At 41.2% G+C, this 15,551-nt stretch overlaps 1 protein-coding gene across 1 annotated transcript in view; it reads left to right on the top strand.

Moving 5' to 3' along the window:
* The window catches only part of LOC130483688 (collagen alpha-1(IX) chain-like), an 82,439-nt gene extending 73,008 nt beyond the window's left edge, over positions 1-9,431 (top strand). The window contains exons 36-38 of the mRNA XM_056856528.1: positions 2,285-2,473; positions 4,629-4,706; positions 9,244-9,431. Coding sequence (XP_056712506.1) covers positions 2,285-2,473; positions 4,629-4,706; positions 9,244-9,428 — 452 coding nt within the window. The 3' untranslated portion in view covers positions 9,429-9,431. The remainder of the gene's footprint in view (positions 1-2,284; positions 2,474-4,628; positions 4,707-9,243) is intronic.
* Positions 9,432-15,551: the final 6,120 nt, after the last annotated feature.

The following is a 15,551-nucleotide window of genomic DNA, read 5'->3' as shown; positions in this document are numbered from 1 at the left end:
TGTGATTTAATCATGTGTTTAAAAATTTTAGTTGCCTTGTAGTGCATTCCTAAGGAGAGTTACTCCAGTTTAAGCCCATTGAAATGAATGGGCTTATACTGGAGTAACTCTCCTTAGGAATTAACGGTTGGTGTCCCTTGTAAGGGCAGAAAGGTGGGATACAAATTTTGTAAATAAAATAAAATAGTTTTTCATGGGGTGGGCAGTGGGAACCTACTGGAGGAATTGCTGCCATGAGCACCGGTAGCAAGATATTAAGGAACCTCAAAAGTGTGGGATAGTGAAGGAGCGATGCCCGAGTCCTCTGTGACATTTCTCTCCTGTAACATGAAGGCTATATTTAAAATTACCAGGACTTCATGAGATCAAGCCATGAGATAGTATTGCTTGTTATAAATACCCACGTGAAGCTGGATGGAGTAATAAAGGATTCCATCATAATATGTGATCTTAGTCCCACTGGAGCTCAAGACCCAACGGCTCTTGCGGAATACAGTGGAGTACCTTGCGGAATACAGTGGAGTACCTGTTCCACCCACTTTCATATGGTATAAGGGTCTCCGTGTAAGACCACCTTTACTTTAATGATACTGTTCATATGGCCAATTCAGCCCTGAACAATGTCACACTGCGATCAAAACAAAGAGAAAGAAAAAAAGGAACTATCTAAACAGCCCATAAGGAAATAAATATTTTTTTTTAACTTAATTCACTGGGAAAGAAATTTGGTGACTGCCAATGTAGTATTAAAACCCACCACTGCTAAAAGAACCCTCAGATGATCCAGTTTAGAGACAGATTCCCAGATAAAAGGCTTTATCCATCTGTCTCTAGCCTCTTTGAGCAAGTCATAGCTGAACAAGGAATGCTGAAGAGTGTCTATTTTGCCAGAACCTCATTGACATACTCTCTCACAGTATGGTATCCTATTTAAACGACCTATTAACTCCCCTGATGGGATGGCATATAAGACCACCATAGAATACATGAAAGTTGGAATTTTGAAGAGTCTGCAGAGCAATGCCACTGGCATAATTAATGCCAAAAGAATGAACAACGATAAGTAACTTTATGGAACCATTAATTTTTAATTTGCAATTCACATTTTATGGAGCTCAAGAAGTCACTTTTATAAGGTGTAGAAGGAGGCTGAAAATGGCCCTGTTCAAAGCTTGCTCTGTCATTAGAATACTCTTGTCATTAAATTATAGCAGTGAACAATTTTCTTATAATAGGGGAATTAATAGACAGCTGTGGGGTTCAGCAGTTTAAAATATGCTGAGGTATATAGGAGGCAGCTAATTATCTGCCTTTTCCAGTTATGATAAAGTTAAACACTTAAACTTTTGTTTCATTCTTGATTTATACGTTAGTACTTATTTTTTGGCTGGGATATATGGTGTGGGAAAAAGACACCCGTGGATGCTGCTGTGCACATCCTAGGGGATATTGCATTATTGTAATCGAAGACATTCAGAGGCTTGCGTCGCACTCTGTGATTTAATTTGAGACAGCCTCTGAGCAGCTACTCTTTTAAAAATAAAATCAGCCACCAGAATACAGCAGTAGCTTCCAGCAAAATATTTCCATCTCTCTTTATCAGTCCAGGATGGTGCTCAGAACAGGGAATTTGGGAACGTCAGATAATGCAAAGCAAAGTGCTGCCACCTTTAATGCAATGTTTGAACAGATGATTTACAGGCACCAAAACCAGCGAAGGAGAGAGAAAAATGGCTTGGAAACTTCTGTGTTGGTCTCTCTGTGTCCCAAATAGAATTTGCATCTTTTTTCACAAATGCCAGTGTGCAGCCATTAAATTCTCACATAGGGCCTTTCAAAAGCAACATTATTGTGGGAATAATCTCTTTCCTTTTGACTATCCACTGGAATCGTCCTTTTTCATCTAAGCCTCTGTAACAACTATATGCTAACTGTAGCCTGTCCCATCTCCTAGCATGTAAATCTTGTGTTCACAATTTCCAGGAATGATCTAAGATAAGGAATGTCAATGTAAGGCCCATAGGCCCCATGGGGCACTTCTATGTACTCTACTGGCTCTGATTAGAATAATGAGAATGTTCTAGTGCAATTTTAAAGAAGAAAATCCTCATCATTGTAGAGGTTGGTTTGAATACATATTGACAATTGCTAGGAGGCAAGAAGCAAATCGACAACTAAAAGAATCCCAGAATAATTGCTTTGCTATTATGTGGACTCATACAAGTAACAGCAATTCACAGCGACCTGAATTTTTGTAATTCATCCTCTCCTTTGAATTTCACAGAACAACTGGCTCAGTTGGCAGCCAGCCTCCGGAGGCCTGAATTTGGTGCTCCTGGCCTCCCAGGCCGACCTGGGCCACCTGGGGTCCCTGGACCCTCTGGAGAAAATGGCTTCCCAGGGCAGGCTGGATCCCGGGGGCTGCCTGGCCTTAAGGGTCCTCCTGGTGAAATTGGGCTGAAAGGGATCAAAGGTAAGAGACTCAGGCTGCAATCCTTATACATACTTACTTGGCAGTGAGACCCACTCAGCAGAATATTCCGAGAATATTCCTAGAGAAGTCAGCAGAATATTCCCAGAATACATGCACAGGTGTGGCCTTCTCGTTGTCAAGTTTGTTTATACATTTCCTGCTGGCGCTGTATGCAGTAGTGTGTGTTGTTACATGGAGTCATGTGCCCCCATTTGTGGCAGCAGGCAAATTCCCACCCCCAATCGCCCATGCTCTATCAATTGAGCATCAGGAGAAAAATTGTGTATGGGGGGAATGACCTCCTCCTAGGCTCTGTTCCCCTCCTCAATGCTCCAGGGATTTGCAGATACAGGGCTGGCAACCCCAGAACAGTACAGGTGCCTTTGGTCTTATATATGTAACTGGCTGCAGCATGACAGGCATGATCACTTGATACTGCCTCTGCCAAGCTTAATTAGCCCGATTAGGCATATATTTAATACTTTATACATCAGGGAATGCTGTGTAGGTAGGAGCAGGTCACCCCAGTTGCTGCTGACTTTTTTCTCCATTCCCCCTAGGGTTTCCAGGTCCCCCTTTGCCACCGGCGGGAGGTTTTTGGGGCGGAGCCTGAGGAGGGTGGGGTTTGGGGAGGGGAGGGACTTCAATGCCATAGAGTCCAATTGCCAAAGCAGCCATTTTCTCCAGGTGAACTGATCTCTATTGGCTGGAGATCAGTTGTAATAGCAGGAGATCTCCAGCTAGTACCCGGCAACCCTAGTTCCCGCTGCCTTGTATTTAATTTGAGTTCCCCCCCCCCCAGTTTTCCTTGGTGTTCATTTTCTGTCACATATGGATCTTGAACATCTTTTGAGGGTCAGGCTTATCATGTGAAACCCTGACTAAGCATGAGTGTGTTGTTGGGGCTTCACAATTGCTGCTCCCAGCAAGTTTGCTTGCATTCCCTGGCCAAACTCCAGATTGACTTTAGCTTACCCAGAGACCCGTGTTACTAAAGTGTTAAGGGGATGGGACTTACCAGAGTACTGTTATGGGATGCTGCTGCTGCTGACCAAGCTCCCTGTCTCAGATATGACATGACTATTGTAAGTAAAGGACCATGCACCAAACTGGTAATATATATAGTCCTGCAAATTAAATAAACATGGTACGGAACTCACTCAAACAGCGTGTTTTGTAAAATTCTCTGGATAGCCATGGGGGAAGTGTCTAAAGCAAAATTTTCAGTATGATATGCAGAGGAACCACACTTTCCAGTATTATGCTAGAAATCTGTTGCTAGTTTAATTTGATTGTTCTCTTCTACAATAAAACAAAGAACAGAATGACATGCAAAAATGTAGACTTCTTGGTCAGTCAAAAGTATGATAAAATACCAAAAAGAAATTGAAAAAAGCAATGAAAGCACTGTTTGTAAAATGGCTTTCTTTTAAGGTCATATTTTATTTTTGATTTGCAACAACAGACTTTCCATAAAACTTGCAACAAATGTACTTTTATGGTACCTTAAAGATGACAGTGTTGCTGTGGCAGTAATTTTTTCTCTCTAGCAAGCTAAAATAAGGCATCTTTTGTCAAGACCTATAGATGGTAAGCAGGTTTGAGCAGGGTAGTTGTCCTGTTCTGAAGTATTTAGGGCATGTTTGGACACAACAGCAACTCCCACATACAAAAACAGGCCTTTGCTTAGAAGCAGGCTGTTAAGCTATTTTGCCCAGCTAGGACATTATCAAGTTTAACTTCCATCCATGGAAATTTTAGGCAGAATCCAAACGAGTAATCAGTGCTTGAAAGCACACCACACATAAATATGGTGGAATAATGAACATGTAGAGCTGAAAAAAGATATGTGCCAAAAGCACCTACTTAATCTACATGGAGAAGAAATACAGACCTTCAGATACACACCTCATAGCAACAAAAAGTAGAAACAGGTGAGGGACAATCAGAATTTAAGTCTTCCTGCTAGGTTATGGCATGGCAACAGCTATGCTTATGTATTGTCACAAGACACGATATGTGGTCTTAGAGCAGCGTTATTGTCAGTGGCTTGCACTGAACAATTCATTAGTCTTGCCGGCCGGTTTTCAGTGACTTTCAGTACAGAACATTTCTCTGCACAGATTGAATACTGTGTTTCGTTGGTCCATTTTAGGTGAAACTGGAGAAAAGGGAGAGAGAGGGTTCCCCGGTCGAGGGCCCAAAGGCTTACCAGGAACAACAGGACTCCCAGGTAAATATTGACCACTATTTGGGGAACAGATGTCCAAGCAGTCCTTAGTCAACTGTGCATTAAAATCTATAGTAACTTTTTTAACAATATGAAAAGGGGAAGTGAGTTCTGAGAAAACCTCTAACTTTTCCATGTTATGCTTTTGAACAGTCGTACTTATTTGAATGGACAGACAACCCCCCTTAGTTTCTTCACTTTTCGTGAAAGAATCTTTCAACTTGGAATGATGCCCCCCACTCCCTTTCCAGTTCAGTGGTCTCCATATTAGAAGGCAGTGTTGGTCTTAAGATAAGGTTGCCATGTTTAAGTTCCCCAAATCTGGGTGACATAATTTGTATATTATACACATTATTTGTTAATTATAAAATTTTAAACATTAATTGTTGTGTTATCTACCAGTTGCTTTGCAATTAAGAAAGAGTGTGTGTGTGTGTATGTATGGGGGGTGGTTGCCAGCCTTATCTTTGGTATCAGCAATGAAGACTAACCTTTGAACTCTGAAGAGGATATTTTTCATAAAAATAATTTTAGGGTATGGATACCACTCCAGGCTGAAAGTCTGGACTAATTACAAGCTCTCCATCCACTAATGCAACCAGATTGGCTCCTTTTAACTACCTAGGGTACCATCTAAAATGATTTTCCAATTTTGAAAATACAAAGATTGCTTTTTGGGGGCTGCTCTCAACCTTACAGAAAGCCAGAGAGACACTCTTTGAAGAGAGATATTAATTTTTTTATTACATTGCTGTTTTTGGAATAATTTGGAAACTCACAAGAAGGCATGAGAAATTTTTCCTTAAAGTTGGTTGCTTTTAGAAGCCACCTATGAGGAAAGAAGAACATGGAAGCAAGAAATGGCTACTGCTGCAGGCCTTCAACTAAGGCAAGTTCAGAAGAAGCAGCTTGTGGCAATATGGAAGCAAAGCATTCCCTCTTGCTTTTCATATCTGTCAGTCATAACCAGATGTCCTTTATTGCCTAGAATAAAAGGAAAGTGGAACAGGTTTATTTGCACTGCACAAATGAAGCAGAAAACTTTGCTTTCTGTCTCTGGATCTAGAAGCCCTAGAGATTTGTTTCTTTTTATGTAAAAGCTGAGAATCCAGGTCAGCTAATGGGCCAAGCAGGTATTGGGTGGCATGACCAGTTGCTGGATAAAACTTGGCCAACTTGGCAATACGGCAACCCATTTTAAGATTGCCTACTCAGCTTCTACATTGCGGCTAGCAGTCCACAAATCTCTTCCAATGTGGTACCATGGGTTTTCCAGTTGCTGTGTCAGCCACTGATTTATTTTTAATGAAAAGCCAATTTGGAGGCCAAGGATCCGTGGAAGGGAATTACTGGAATTATGATAAATAGATGGAATACTGCCATCATTGCATGCCACAGAAAAAGTGGCTACACTTAGGATCAGGCCCAATAAAAAGTAAAGGTATGCAAGCTTTGGGTCATTACTGACCCATGGGGTGATGTCACATAACTATGTTTATTGGGCAGACTATGTTTACGGGGTGGTTTGCCATTGCCTTCCCCAGTCGTCTACACTTTACCTCCAGCAAGCCCAGTAAATGATTTAAAATAGTAAGTGGGTTTCCTACTTATCTTCAGAATATACACATTATATAAGCATTTGTGTTTCCTTCAAATCTGGTTTTGGTTTACTAGCATTAAAAAATTTCATGTGCTGTAATTTACTGTACTATTTTGGAGCGCTGAAGAACTACTGGAAGCCCTTGCTTATAAATGTAACACAAGTGCCCTCTAGTGGATATTGTGGTGAAGATCATTTGTCAAAAGTTAAACTATAAGTTAAATCCTATTTTTCTGAATCATAATGTTCTACATTCATACTACTCCAGAAGTGAAGAATGGTTACTAAAGTATACTCACTAAATAGCATTCAATATAACTTCAGTGAATGCATATGGTTTAAATTGTCTTAAATTGCCTAGCAGACAAAAATATATCTCCCCCTCTCCCCTCACCAGGATGTTAAATTTTCTATGTGAACAATATTGGTTTCAAGTTTCCTCTCAATTTGAACTATGCAGTTGCAGTAGCTGGCAACTGGAAGAGGGATAGATTTGGTCTTAATGGTCCCCCAAAGTGGGGGACATAGCTCAGTGACGGAGCAACTGTTTTGCTTGCATCATCTAGTCCCGTGTTCCATTTCTGTTATGTCCTGTTTAAGGGTTCATGGATCAGAATCTGAGAATGGCCTTTGCCTGAGATACTGGAATGTCACTGCTTGTCAGAGTAAACCGTGTTAGGCTAGATGCTGTCAGTGGTCTGACAGCATAAAACAGCTTTGTGTGTTCAAAAACTTCCCCTACCTTTAATTGGGAAGAGTTCAGCTTTGGCATCTGCCACCAGCAGGGCTGAGAAAGGCCCAGGGCTTTGTACTAGTAGTCTGACTCATCACAAAACAGGTTTATGTTGAATATCTTCACATATGCTAGTGAGAGAAAATAAAAACTTGAGCGTTAGATTTGAGTCCCTTTCATCCAAGGAAAAGTAAATATCACTCACTGTATATTCCCATTTTTCAACATGTTCAGAGGGCACTTTCAATTTCCAGACTAGTACCTCCTCCTAGTCCTGAGGGTCACCAAGTTCTGATTCCATCCAGAAGAGTGGCTCCCCAGAACAGTCATAAGCAAAAGTCACGCAGTACCTGGGACATAACACAACTCTAACAAGAGTTTTAAAAAGGTAAAGGTCCCCTGTGCAAGCACCGGGTCATTCTTGACCCGTGGGGTGACATCACATCCTGACGTTTACTAGGCAGACTTTGTTTACGGGGTGGTTTGCCAGTGCCTTCCCCAGTCATCTTCCCTTTACCCCCAGCAATCTGGGTACTCATTTTACTGACCTCGGAAGGATGGAAGGCTGAGTCAACCTTGAGCCGGCTACCTGAAACCAACTTCCGTTGGGATCGAACTCAGGTCGTGAGCAGAGTTTGGACTGCAGTACTGCAAGTTACCACTCTGTGCCACGGGGCTTCATGGGCTTACACTACCAGTTTTGCAGGCACAGGTTTGTGCTGGCAAAAATGGGCGTTTCCAAGGCGAAAAGGCTTAGGGAGCTGACTAAAGTCAGGAACGTCCCCTTTGGTGCTGGCACTGGAGAAATGCTGCCTGCGAGGCTGCGCCAGCACCTGCGCCTCATGTTGCCGAGAGGCTCCCCAACGCCTGCGTTAGTGGCCCTGCAGCAGCGTAAGTGCCTATTAGGACAGCGCAAGTGGCATTTATGCCACCACAGGGGGTCATGCCGCTTCCAAAACCCTTCTGCCCCCCCCTTCAGGATTGCACTGAAAGTGTGTCTCATATCCTGAATCCTGCTCAGATGAAATTGGAGGGACTTCCAGACATTTCAGTTTATGCCAGTTCTGTTCCTTCAGATGGACTGGACCATGGGAGAAGGAAAGGAAGGCTTCCTGTAGCTGGGGGTGGGGGGTGGATCAGGAAAGCAATCTCTGTGTTTGCTGGCATAACTGTGGCTTAGCCTGTTCTTGTCCTTAGGCTTCTTACACTTTTGCGATGGCACTTACGGCCTTCTCTTCCCCTTCCAGCTTAGTCAGTCTCAGGTGAGATAGAGCCCTGTAGCTCCTGACATACTCCCAACTTCGATTAGAGTAGGCCATGGCCCAGGTGAAAATACACTCCTCATTGGGATTGCTTTTCTTGGCTTCCTCAAGGGTACTCACTGCAGTGGAGTGAGGCGTTGATGAGGATGCTGTTCTGCCGGACTGAGGATGAGTGAACACTGTCCTTTCTGGTCTCTTCTCCCAAAATGGAGGCTGCAGCTTGAAAAAATGCTGCAGACCACCATAGCTTGGTCTAGGCAATGTGGTGACCGAATTGCTGAGGTCTGTTGTCTTCTGATCCTTCCTCTAGCCTGAAGGCAGACTGGGATGGAATCCCTTTTCCTTCCTTTCGTGTACTCTGTTGCTTCCTGACATGGGGAGGGAAGGGAGCAATGAGAAAATGAAACATTTTCAAATAACATTGAGTGGTGTAGTGCTTAGAGTGTCAGAGTAGGGTCTGGGAGAGCCAGCTTCAAATCCCCACTCGGCCATGGAAGCTTGCTGGATGACTTTAGGCTAGTTGCCCACTCTCAGCCTAGCTTATCTCACAGGGTTGCCGTGAGGATAAAATGCAGGAGGGGGAAACAATGCTTTGGGTCCTCATCAGGGAGAAAAGCAAGATATAAGCATCTAAATAAATAAATCATATAATAAAAGTCTGTGAAGTGAGACGATAAACACCAGTACACAGAGAGCTCTTATGAAGACCCTTCTTACTGCCCAAAAGGCTTTTGATCCCACTGGCGACAACCCTGGTCACCTGTTGGAGTTAGAAGTGGGCCTTTTCATTTGACCAGGAGGCGATTCTATCCTGGAAGAGTAGACTGCCCCCCTGAAGGTGGGGTAGGGGGTAGCTTTTCCCTAGGAGAAGCTCAGAAGTGTTGTCCTCCGCAGAATATGAACATGCTGAATCCCATGACCCATGTGCTGCCTCTGTTCTTGCAGGAGAGCCGGGCAAGGCCAGCTATGGCACAGATGGACGAGATGGTGAACGAGGCCCACCGGGGGAGGCTGGTCTACCTGGCGTTCCTGGCCCACCTGGTCCTCCTGGCCCTTCTGGCTATTGTGAGCCATCAGACTGCACTGTGCGAGCAGGGATACGAGACGGTAAAAACGTGAAAGGGCCATGAAAAGGCAATGAACCGTGTTACTGGCAACAGTGTACTTACCTGCACATACATTTGACAAGAAAACAGAAGCAAACCATACTGTAAACACAGAGAGAATCCTATGAGAAGCTTGACAGACTTTAAATGAACCCGTTGTCTCTTTCTTCACAACTTGTGCAAACAGCACATGGTAACCAAACTTTTTTAAAAAACAAAATGGTGCTTACAAAAATGTTACCAGATGGCTTTTATTTCTTCTTGTGGTGAAAAGCAGCTGTCTAATTCTTTTATTTTTAAAGGACTTCCCTTTAAATACTAATCTAATCCTTTCCCTCTGCTCATGTTGTATTGCATCAGAGAGAATATTGTAATTCTGTTATAGCTGTTACGGTCCATCAGATTTGTAAATTAAACTAAGATGATTTGCATTCATTTTTGCCATGCCGGTGCTATGTCTTACCAGCCATGCTTGCCCCTGTCATTCTGATTTCAAATAGTCAGACATGGCTGCCATGTAAAATCATGCAGAAAACTTTTGCATGCTGTAAAACACTGTAAATCTATGAATGCTCGGTTACCAGGACCATATCATGTGAAATAGCCTTGACACGTAGGGACACTTATTAATCATCTGCTCCAAATCCTGTTTCATATGACACTGTCACCATTTCTACCCTGTACTCTTGGAAATCAAAGAGGTCAAAAAGCCACTGGTAAGGGAATTTTAATCTTTGGAAACAGCTAAGAGTTATAGCTGTGTTTATTTATTTTAAAAGATCTAAAGTGACATCTTTGGTTGTAAAGAAAAAGGTTGAAATAAATAATGTTTTTTAACCCTGCGCATTTTTTGTATGAATGGTAAATAAGATTACAAACTATTTTCTAGATGCACCTTCCCAGAAATATCTTCCGTTATACTTTTGGTACTAATTTCATTTCTCAATGAAACAAAAGTGTATTGTATAAATCCGTGTTCTTTTCTCTCTCTCTCTTTCTCTCTACTTTGTAAATTTGTTTTTTTTTTAAATTTTATATATATTCCCAGATTTGTCGTTTTGCAAGACAAAAATAAAAGTGCCCTTATTTTAATCATCACCACCACCCCCTTCTCTATGTTGCTGTTAGTATTTTTCAGCAAAATAAAACTTGATTGGGAACCAACTTGAATATAGTTGCCACCAGGAAGATTCAATATTTTCCTCTGCATGTTTCTCCGTTTCAACTAGCAGGCCATCTTACGTTTATGATAGGAAATATAATTGTGATACTTTTTCAAAACGAGGTTTCTTTCATAGCAAGGAAATAAATAACATTTGTATTAATTGCAGTGGACATAGTCCAGAACGATTAGGATCAATAACAGCTGGTGTAGTATGCACCTCATTGTGGCCAACATCCTTGGATTGGGCTCCATTTCTGAGTTATGTCATGAGAAACTTGATTCCTCATCAACCAGTAATATATCTTGTGAAGACATGCAGATCCCATATGCTGTAAAAATGAACTCCAGTTTAGTGAAGAAAATTTACCGGCAGGTAAGCATGTCTGAGTACCTTCTTGGAAGAATACAATGAATCTGGTTGTTTCTCTTTCCCCCCAAAAAAACCGTATTGATGATTTCCTTGTTGTGTGTTCATATCAGGCACAGAATCAAGAGAAAAAAGGAACTAACATACAACACCTCTTCAGTGATCTCAGAAAACACAGTAATAGTGTAATGGTTTGGAGTGTAATGCATCTGTCCTTATACTGACCTATTTATCTGTACAGGTAGTCTGATAAGTAGGTATTTTCCATGCAGATTCTGCAAGCAGGACAGCTTCCTTACAGTAGTTCTATTGTGCCGACTTCCATAAATTGATAATTAACTTAAATATAGTGCAATCACAACTGTAAATTAAATTTTACAATTCATGGGACAGAATGCCCTATATATTATGCATATTTCCTTGATAGTACTGTTGAGTTGGATCCTGTGCTTGAATGGGCAGAAGACACTTGCAGTGGTAGAGCTTCCCCCACTTTCCCCTTCCCACAGCAGCCCTACATGACCCCCCAAAGGAATTGCTAGGATTCACAAGGTCCCTGTGGACCACCAGGTAGGAGGCAAAATTGCCCTACTTCACTATTGAGCAGTGGAAAGTTTAGAGAAAGAAGCAGCAGCTTTGTCAGTGCAAGAGGAAGATGGCGTTGCCCAGATATGCATATACCTTGACCAAAGGAGCATCCTCCCTCATAAGGGGTCAGAAGCTTATGCACATCTGTGCCTAGGGCAAATATTATTGGGACTTTATTGCCTGATGTATACCAGGGTCCAAGCTTTTGATGTAATGTCTCATAAGGGTGTTCGGATTATTACAGTAAACAGAGCAATTGTTTACAGTTAAGGATTGTTTACAGTTTTGTGCGCACACAAAAAACACTAAAAGAAAAATGTTCTATAGACCCTAAATTCTACTAAGTCCTAATTTAAGCACATATTAACATAAAGAAGGGGGAAGAAAGAGAACAGGTAAGAGAAGCATACAAGCCTGATCCAGTGAGGTTGAAGTCCGGTGAAATTTCCATCAATGAAAAGGAGAGGGGAGCCATAAGTGAAAGGCGGGATGGAAGAGCGGAATGCAATCTTTACAAAGGATGCCTATGTTGGGATGGCAGAGCTGATGCAAAGGCACACACACTCCCCAAGACACTATCACCCTGGAGTTTGGAGCCAGTAGTGGGAACCCATTGCAGAGTTGGGGACCCAACAGCTGGAAGACTTCTGAGATTCTTGGGGCTAATTTTATACTCCCAAAATTGCACAGATAGGAGAAATAAGGTGCTTTCTTGAAGCAGATCAGGCTGCAGTGAAAAGATTCAAGATCTGATTGGTTGTAACAAGGAGGGGGGAGTTGGGAGTATTGGTTACTCCTTTGATAAAGTTCATGGCCCACTGGAATAAATGCTTAGTTATATATTTATTTGGGTCTTAATTCCAGAGGAGGCACAGTGAGGGAAATAAATGTATCAAACTCAGAGATTTAAGAGTTGATGAGCCTGATCTAAGATAAGGCAGATCCTGTTACGGTTTGTGGAAGGTTGAAGGTAATTCATTGAGACTGTTATTACCTTAGAATGGTTGAGTGCACATTTGTCTTTTCCCCAAGCATGGTCTCTCTCTTGAAGTGCTGTGAGATTTCTGTGCAGGGTTTCCTCTTCGGACCCCCCAGATTAGAGAATTCACCCTAATTTACTATTTCCAACTTTGGTAGAGGCCAACTTTAAGAAATAAAATAAAACAGGATGCATAACTCCCTCTGGAGCATCAGTGGAGCTACGCACTTAATATCTGATCTGAGGCCCCTGCTCATGGGTAATAATGGCGGCCATTGCACTCAATTTCCAATCTTCACTGAAGCCTCCTATGCTGCTCAAGGGGGTCCGATGAGACCTGGCAATGTCTTTTCTGGGATTGGGGAGGACTGTTGTTGGAAGAGGAAGTGGAGGGAGGGGAGATTTGTCACCATAACAGCCTTCTGCATGGGATTCAGCTCACTGAAATGAATCCACTTAATTCCCATGATGATGTGTGGGGGGAGGGGGAAGCATCACTCTTAAAGTCATTCTTCCATCAATAAACTTTTATTTTAACCATAGCAACACCGTATGAATAACAAAGTAATCTAAAAAGAGAATGAAAACAATTTAACCAAATCTAATAAGACAAATATACAAAGAGGAAAAAAAAAAGTGAAGTCCATCAAAATTACTTGAAACAGGATTTTCATACCTTCAGTGTCTCTCTAAAGAAATTTAAAATTATTTAAAATTATAGTTGCACAAGAAACACGCCTGGTATTACCAGTTTAGCTTAATGCAATTTAAAATTAATTTAAGACTAAAGAAACCAAGTAGATAACAATCCACTGAGCATGTGCAAAAAACCAAATCTTCCATTTGCGAACAAAAGCACTTTGCAGAGAAACAGTGAAGACTATATAGAGAAAGATTATTCAGATATTAATAGTAATAATAAAATAATGCTGCCATCAACTTTTGCAAATTGATGACAAAATAATTTAAATACATTTGCTTTCTCGAGGAAATCTAAATGCGACAATACTAAAGCCATAATCTAACAGAGGGTTAAGTAAACCTGCTAAAATCAATGGACTTTACCCTGCTTAACTCTGTTTGATTTTAGCATTAATGGTGGCTTGAGAATTTTTATATCTAATTAGCCAACTTTGGTCTATTTAATTATAACATCTTTCCTTGCAAGCTAGATTTCATTCAGTGCCTTTTTCAACTAACCTGAACAACCATTGCCCATCATCATCATAATTGAAACTCTGTTAAGGTTATCAGATGTGTTGAAATCTAGCTTTAACAGTATGGCAAACATTCATTTCCAATAACTGTAACTGCATAAAATAAGAAAATACAAAGAAGAAGAAAAATCAAAGTTAAAACAAAAATCAAACAGTAGCCTGCTACACTCAGGCCTGTTTTAACCCTGAAACCAAAGATGTATTTTATACAAAAATATTACTATTAAAACATTGATATCAAAGATAAATGGGCTTTAACTTCCACATCATTTACAAGGCATTTTTATTGAGGCAATATTGAAATACTGCTCCCATAGTGATATATGGCAAATTGGGGGAGGAGGGGCTCAACAGAATCCTTTATGGGGGATCTTCTCCCACATACACAATGTTGCAGGTATGGGAGGAGCTAGATCATGCCCATGGTTTTGTTACTCTGTTTGTAAGCTACATTGTATATATGTAATAAATTGTAACTTACACAGTTTATCTTGAAAATAAAGTACCAAATTTGGGGATGATCCAACCAAAGTTCAGCATTGTCATCTCATCTGTTCTCATCGGGAAACTTAAGCAAGTGCTTAAATGATGGGACTTTAAAAAGTGTAACTTTGGCTGAATTCTTCCAAACATTTCTAAAATATAATAAACTATAAATTCTAAGACAGAAATTCAGAGATAATTATAATAAGCTTAAAGACAAAAATGGAAACTTGGTACAAGGTTAAAAAAATTCTATGTAGTGCACTGTTTCCTTCCTTATATACATCTGTAGAATGCAGTCCCTATTAAATCATATACACAACTAAAAATACGCTGCTTGCCACCTCGTGGACCTAAAGGTGGTATAGCACAGACCCTGAAGAGATTTGCAAGGGGTTAACAATTAGCTAAGTTACAGTAGTGATATCCCTTTTGGGGGACAAAACTAAATAGTTCTATACACAGTGTTCATTTAAGACATTTCAGAAGTCTCCTTAAGTAATTTTGAAATGGTAACACGTCTGTGATATTTAAATAAAGGAATATAAGAAGCACATCTCATTGTATTCTACAGCTAAACCAGAATAGTTACAGCAGCTTCCTTAACATTTCCTGCTATCAAGAACATTCTAGATGCAAGATTATGTAACTGTACAAAAAAAAAATTGTACAAGGCTACACACCAACTACCAAATTGTCTTTAGTAAGTGTGGGTAAGGAGCAAAGGAACTACAGATGAGAAGTGAATTTCAGGAAGTTTTGGCAAAACATTTCATCCACATTCATCAGTGGGCTTAGAGTAAAAACAAAACAAAGCAAAACATGTTACGCAAATTCTGGAGACACATCATCTATTTTTATGTCAACAGCCGTAGTCTGTTTACAAAGCACTGTGTGTGGCTTTTGCGGCTTGCAACCATGCATCTGATCCAGGGAGCTGCGAGTGGACAGCATGTGCCTGCCAGTGGTCTCCTGATAATTGCCAGATTTTAAAATCTTACATGCACATCGTTGTCTATTAGATCGTAATCTTTGCCCATGATGCAGAAAACCACACTTGAGAGGCAGAGAGACCCTTCTGCGTGCATAAGTTATCTTCTTCTGTGACACACAGCACAGCAGTTTCATGCAAGGTCCACACCAGTGGAATAATGTCTGCGGTCTACAGGGCCTCACCCAGACCTTGATCCAGAGATATGCTTGTGCCACAGCCTCTGCGCCTCTACTAGAAAAAAGATGGTGAGGGGAAGAGACGGAGGCTCCCCCTGCCCCATCACAGATGTTTAGCATTTTCAGAGCAAATTACCATGCTGACCACTGTCCATTTGTCAGAGTTTTTCCATGATGC

The sequence above is a fragment of the Euleptes europaea genome, chromosome 10 (assembly GCF_029931775.1).
Source record: "Euleptes europaea isolate rEulEur1 chromosome 10, rEulEur1.hap1, whole genome shotgun sequence".
Classification (NCBI taxonomy): Eukaryota; Metazoa; Chordata; class Lepidosauria; order Squamata; family Sphaerodactylidae; genus Euleptes; species Euleptes europaea.
Note: the sequence above shows the minus strand (reverse complement) of the source record. Positions and strands in the feature narration are given on the sequence as shown.